Raw genomic sequence first — 7016 nt, 5'->3', positions numbered from 1 at the left:
AGTATGATTATCAAAATTGTTTTGCCTTCAGAAACCCCATGAAAAGGTTGTGGAGACTCGCTGGGGTCCCTGGACACTTTGGCAGGTGCTGCTGTACTGTACGAAACAATAAATTTCCCATTCAGACTTTTCAATGCCTTTATGGCAGGTTTGCACAAATGTTGGATTTTGGTTTGTAGACATCCTCGGTCTTGCCGGTGACGCCAGCGAGGAGACAGGGAAGACAACACGCACTGCATCTCGACCAAACCGCAATCTGCGAGCTTTTCCTGTGTTATCCACCCGCTACTCGACCTTGGACTACAACTCCCGGCCCAGCTTGCAGCAAGGGGGTGTGTGTCCGCAGCCGGGACGAAGCTTGTGTGACTCAAGCCGAGTGACGGAAGTGGAGGGGGCGAGCCTGTTTTGGGTAGGGGCGGTTCCTCAATTGGAGGAGTCTGGAAGAGGGGGTGGAGCCAGTGTTTGGGTCAGCCAATGATTTGCGCTCAGGCGGAAGAAGGGAACGGGGCGTGGCAGGGCTCAGTCGCAGGCTGCGTGGGGCTTACAGAGCCCTGGTACGCGGGTTTCGGTGGCGGGAACGCGCGGTTCTGGGACCTGGGCTCCCGACTGCAGGAGATGGCTACGCGATGGAGCAGCGAGAACGTGGTGGTGGAGTTTCGCGACTCTCAGGTGAGCTGGCCGCCAAATGGAGCCTTCTGGGCATGCGCCCTTCCCGGTTCCCTTCCCCCACGCTGCCGGGTCCGCTTCAGGGGCGGCGGGGCGACCCCCAAGCCTGGGCTGGGCTCGTGGACAAGAGAGTGACCCGGAACTGTTAGACCTGAGCGGGCGAGGGGGAGCTTTGATGACTATTGGGGGCGGTTGGGGCGGGCGCCGACAGGGTTTCGGGGTTCCCCGCGGGGGGTACGGGGATGGTGTCTGCTTTGGGACTCCGAAGTGCAGAGATTGCGTGCGAGTGAGTGCTGGGAAGCTTCCAAACTCGGATGGTGGGCAAGGGGGTGTTTGCTTCCCCAGGCTGAGGGTCGCGCTTAGTGACTTTGGGCAAATCGCAGAACTTCTCTGAGCCTCACAGCTCTGTGGACTTAACGCTTCTTCACAGGACTTTGGGGGTGGATTCAATTAAAAAAAACAAAACTGCAGGTATAGTGCCTGTTTCGGCGCCTAAGCTTTTAAGTTGTCGCTGCTGCTAGAATAGTGGAAAATACCGTATTGCCGGGTTCGAATCCCGGCTCAGCCCCAAGCCTGTCCTCACTCTCTGCGCATTAGTTTGCTCACCTCAAAGGGTTGGCTTGAGAATTTTACTATGAGATCATTCACACATTTAGCATGTGTGGTACAGTGACAGGCACATGGTAAGCCTCAAGGAACGTTAGCACTTACTAGTGATTTTTACCATTTTTAAATTTCCTGTGTCCCATATGGCAGGCCTCGTGCTAAGTGATTTCTCTGTATTTTCTTTTTCTAATTCATGAAAGAACCACACAAGATAAATAGATATTATCCCTTTGTTTCCAAACGGAGAAGCTGATCTCTGTTTGGCTGATCCCAAGTGACCTGGCCAACGTCCCCTTATGTGGCTGCATTGGGATTTGAACTAAGGCATCTGGCCCCAGGGCTCTTGTTGGCCTCATTACACTGCCTTGCTTCATATTTTATGAGCTTGTCATACAGTCATTCCTCAACAAATACCATGTACCCCCACCACCTTAGGACAGTGTCTTGGTGATTCGCTTTTTATGCTACAAATACAGAGGGTGCCAAAAAAATGTGTACACATTTTAAGAAAGGAAAAAACTGTGTTAAATTTGTAATACTCAATATTATACTGATAACAAAAGATGAATACGGGTCTTGTGTATACATTTTTTTGGCACCCCAGTATTTATGGAATACCTTCTGTGTGCCAGGCTTTCAGTCACTCATTTATTCAACAAGGATTTATTGAGCTCTTGCCAGGTGCAGACTGTGCCAGGCGCTGTGTTGAAACTCAGATGATTTATACTGAAGGGAAATTGGGATTACAACAAGGGGTGATGTGGTTTCTTCTTTCTAAAATCCCATGGTCATAAAGATAATGAGTGGAGGAGCCACCAACCAGTTTGCTCTATGGTGCTCTCTGATACATAGTTCCCTGGAGAATTTGAGCGGCAGCATTTGGATTAAAGAATCCTGAAGCACTTTGTACTGTCAGCACTGTGTCTCTGGGAGGCCTGCGCTCCCAGGGGAGGCCTCGCCAGACTCCTAGGGATAAAGAACCACATTCCTGTTACCCTTCTTGTTAATTACTTTCACTGGGGACTAAGAACAAAATCTTGTATGGAACCTGCTAATTTGGAAGCTACTAATCTGTAAACCCTTTAATTCTCATAGAAATACAGGTAGCCTCTTACAGAGAAACCAGACCTCCCTATAGAAACGTCATTGAAGAGACCTGCAGAGAGGGTGCTGACACATAGGTTAGGAAGCTATGAAGTAGTAGGATAATAAACCGAAACAGCAGCTGTCAAAGTCAGAGGACAAAGTAAATTGGGTAATTTAACTGCCTTGTGGGAGTTTCTGTTTTTCTTTCTGATTTTTCTGCTCATTTGGAAAGGTACATTCGTGTCAATTATCATGGTTTCGTGGTTAATTCTGATGGTAATTGGTGGGGGATTAGGGACCCTTTTTGTTAACTATTTCATTAATGTAGAAATGAAGAGTTGAAACTCTTACTATTGTCTTTCTGAAGAGGAAGGCCAGAACAATAAACTTTTAAAAACACCCTGCCTCTTTAAAAAATAAAAGCTTTTGGGTTTTTCAGTGGAAAAATCCCAGCCTAAAAGGTGAAACTCTTTTTCTTTTACACCTTATACAAGCATCATTTATTTTATAAATCAATGCCTTGAGATATTGTCACTGATTAATAGTGAAGAACCTGTGCTGCTTGGATCTACTCTTACTGTGTTTCCCTGAAAATAAGACCTAGCCGGATAATCAGCTCTAATGCGTCTTTTAGACCCGGTCTTATATTAAGTTTTGTTCCAACAGAAACATTAGAGCTGATTGTCTGGTTAGGTCTTATTTTTGAGGAAACACGGTATGTGGTCCCTGGAATCAATGAGTATTGACACTGTAAGAAAACTTAGAGATAATCTTCTAGGGCAACTCCATCGAGTAGAATTTTCTGTGATGATGGAAATGTGGCTGTTAAACACATGAAATGGGGTCAGTACAACACATTGTATTTTTAATTTAATCAAATTTTAATTAATTGCCATTTAAATAGCTACCTGTGGCTAGTGGCAATGGTATTGGAAAGTGTAGTGGAGATTCAATAGTTTATACTCAAAGAGAGGTAAAATGGGGGAGAGGAATATAGTGAAAAATACAGTGAGTTTACAGGGTTACAGATGATTACTAGAATTAGTGGGGTGATCATATTGTAAGATATAAAAATGCCGAATCACTATATTGTGCTCCTAAAACTAATATACAATATATGATTGTATACCAACTCTACTTAAATGGAAAAAAACAAGAATTGGTCATGGTTGGAGTGTTGGGGTGGACTTGGGAGGGAGAGATGCGAGACAGCCTGTAGAAGTGATCAGAGAAGAGGTCTTAAGTGATCTTCAGTGGCACGCCAAGGGTGTTGGACCTTGTCCTGTAGGCTGTGGGGAGCCACTAAAGGAGCATGAACAAGCAAGCAGCATAACCAGGCTTAAGTCTAACAACAGCCCTGAGGGTGGAGAGTGAGGCTGGTGAGAGGCTGGGGTACCTGTCCAGTGAGGACTGATGAAGGCCTGAGCCCAGGCAGAGATAGGAAGAAATGGATTGATTAGGATCAGACCAGGAAGGGGGGTGCCCAAAGTTGGGAGGAGTTTCAGGAAAGACTCATGTCATAGAAATCAAAGGTTTTAAGGAGGAGTCAGATCAAGTGAAAAACTAATAGAAAGTATCGACTAATTTCAGCAATATAAGAGGTCAGTGAGCTGTGCTGGATTGTTTTTTATTGTTGTATGCCTGAGGTGTGGTGGACAAGGGTTTTGAACCTATTTCTGACTCCAAAGCCTGTGCGTACTTTTTCTACTGCACCAGATGAACTCCGTTTTTCTGCAGAAATGCCGTGTAGAATCTTTCTTTCTTTTGATAAAATGTGATCAGTTTTTCTGGAGTGGTGAAACCAAATGCTGTAAGGAACACAGCTGACTTCATGAACATGATTTTTTAAATAATTATTAAACTTTTATTTATTTAAGTGTATTTTTTCAGGACCCATCAGTTCCAAGTCAGGTAGGTAGTTGTTTCAGTCTAGTTGTGGAAGGCGCAGCTCACAGTGGCCCATGTGGGGATTGAACCAGCAAACCTTGTTGTTAAGAGCACTGCGTTCTAACCAACTGAGCTAACTGGCTGCCCTAAACATGATTTTTTTAAAAGAAGGGCTGTAGCAATTTGTGTAAGGGGCTTACAGAGTCTCATGGAATTGATATCTTTTATTAGCCACCAGTTAGCCCATATTTTCCAAATTATTAGTTACATCTTCTCCAGGCTAATAAGAATGAAACGTCACTGTTAATGCTATGGTAGTGTCATTTCATGAAGGTCACATGACTCCTAAAGTGTGCCACAAAAGCAACCATCCTGCAGTTGAAGGAACAAGGGCTGTTAAGGACTTTATTCTCTTCTGTTAAAAGGTATCTCTTGGGCTGGCCCGGTGGCTCAGGCGGTTGGAGCTCCATGCTCCTAACTCCGAAGGCTGCCGGTTCGATTCCCACATGGGCCAGTGGGCTCTCAACCACAAGGTTGCCAGTTCAATTCCTCGACTCCCTCAAGGGATGGTGGGCTCCGCCCCCTGCAACTATGATTGAACAAGGCACCTTGAGCTGAGCTGCCGCTGAACTCCCGGATGGCTCAGTTGGTTGGAGTGCATCCTCTCAACCACAAGGTTGCCGGTTCAACGCCCGCAAGGGATGGTGGGGGCGCCCCTGCAACTAGAAAACGGCAACTGGACCTGGAGCTGAGCTGCGCCTGACACAACTAAGATTGAAAGGACAACAACTTGACTTGGAAAAACAGGCCTGGAAGTACACACTGTTCCCCAATAAAGTCCTGTTCCCCTTCCCCAATAAAATCTTTAAAAAAAAAAAAAAAAGTATCTCTTGACAGGGAGCAGTTCTGAAATAGTCTGTTTTCCTAGGAGTACAGTTCAATGTCTAAAAACAAAGGATGAAACAAGATATGATTGGAATTTTACATTATAAAGTGTGTGGGTAAGGTACACCAATTTTATTCATCAGATTTCCCTATTCTAATAGAAGGTTTCACACAGCAGGCAGTGAACTATCAAACTTTATTATCCTAGGAGGTATAAAGAAATGAAGGCACTTTAGAAGTGTAGATAATTCATAGGTGATAAATTGTCAAGGAATTATTAAGAGAAACTAGTGAAAAAATTCTTTGAGACGTTAAGGAAGTGCTTTGACACATGAGCTGGAAGGACCCTGATTTAGACCTGATTCTGACCTATCTTCAAAACAGTAGAATATCACCTCCATGCACAAAGCACCTCTTTGGGTGCTCTGGGAGAAATGAAATAGAGCCTGCCCTTCAGGGGCTCACCCGCTAGTGGGAGAAGGTAAATGTGTACAGCAGGAACTACCACAAAGCAGATTAAAGCGAGTCCTATGACAGAGGGGCAGAGAAGGTGCTTCCTGAGAAGGTGGCATCCCTTTGGCTGTTTCCCGGTGAGCCTTGTAGAGGAGGTATGTCTTGGGACTTGAAAGATGAGTAGAAGTTCAACAGCAAGTAGGAGAGAAAGACTTTTCAGGCAGAGGAAAGAGCTTAAGTATTTCTCCAGAATTGGGAGCGTTGCTGAGTCCTTCGAGAAAGGCACGAGTGCTGCACATGGGTGTGGCTTGAACAGGTGGGGTGAGAGGTCAGACTGGAAAGTTCTGTTAAGCGTCTGATTTGGGAGGGTCTGCAGGCCCCTCCCAAAGTTTCTACTGATTCTGTTGAGGGCGAAAAACCAACCCTGTTTTAGAACAGAGAATTGATATAATCGAACTCTTTTTCAGAAGTTTAGCGTTAAGTAGAATGGAAAAAAAAGAGGAAGGTGGACTGTTGGGAGTCTGTTGCTGGACCAGGCCACAGGTGGGCGTTGTGGGTCTTGGCCAGATGAGAGGAGTGGAAAGAGAAGAGACTTGGAATGCTTTGAATAAAAGTATTTTTTATTATAACGCAATGGGAATATATAAATAATACAAAAATATAGGCTCATTTAGAGGAATAAAATTAGGAACAACTACAATCTAAACATTTTGATAGACTTTCATCAATTTTTTTTTAGGCATAAGTAGCTGATTAAAGTTTTCATTCATAATAGGATATAAAATACCACTTTACTTCTCTAAGCTGTCTTGAATTTGCAGCAGGCCCCTTCCCACAGGATGGCAGGAAATTCTCTCTTAGTCATTATAGGGGCTCCCTTCCTCTTTTGCTGTGGGATGTTATAAGAGTCCCATGGTTCTTAACCCCCTGATGTCAGGACTTAGCATTTGGGTTGTTTCAGGTCTTTCTGTCTTAAGGTCAACTAATTTGGGACCTTAATTACATCTACAAAATCCCTTCACAGTAGTACCTTGATTAGTGTTTGAATAATGGGGAGAATGTGTGTGTGCACCAAGGGCCCAGAATCTTGGGGCAACTTTAGGATTCTGCCTCTCTAAAGATGGTACCACCCCTGGTTGGAAGTACCATCTGCTTTCTTTCATATGTACCTTTAATCTGTAAATTGCACAGAAGGATTCTGAAAATGGCATTTCATTTCACTGCCTGCCTCTCTAGCTGGGCTTTTCTCTGCTCATGACTCTAGTGGAATGAATAATAAACACTTTTCAGCCTCCAGTGAGAGCACTCTGGCTTCTTGTCCCTAATATTGCCTATGACATGTTTCTTGAGGGTGTGCGAGTGTGAGAAACCCATTAATAAGACCAGTGAGAGTGAGGAAGAGAGTTTCTGCTTACCATTTGTGATTTGTGAGT

At 44.6% G+C, this 7016-nt stretch overlaps 1 protein-coding gene across 4 annotated transcripts in view; it reads left to right on the top strand.

Moving 5' to 3' along the window:
• Positions 1–511: 511 nt before the first annotated feature.
• WDR59 (WD repeat domain 59) overlaps positions 512–7016 on the top strand; it is a 69677-nt gene continuing 63172 nt past the window's right edge. For all 4 annotated transcript variants that reach the window (XM_033129023.1, XM_033129022.1, XM_033129021.1 and 1 more), the window contains exon 1: positions 512–669. In XM_033129023.1, coding sequence (XP_032984914.1) covers positions 616–669 — 54 coding nt within the window. In that variant the 5' untranslated portion in view covers positions 512–615. The remainder of the gene's footprint in view (positions 670–7016) is intronic.

The sequence above is a fragment of the Rhinolophus ferrumequinum genome, chromosome 15 (genome assembly GCF_004115265.2).
Source record: "Rhinolophus ferrumequinum isolate MPI-CBG mRhiFer1 chromosome 15, mRhiFer1_v1.p, whole genome shotgun sequence".
NCBI classification, from domain to species: Eukaryota; Metazoa; Chordata; class Mammalia; order Chiroptera; family Rhinolophidae; genus Rhinolophus; species Rhinolophus ferrumequinum.
This window is presented reverse-complemented; position numbering and strand designations above follow the sequence as displayed.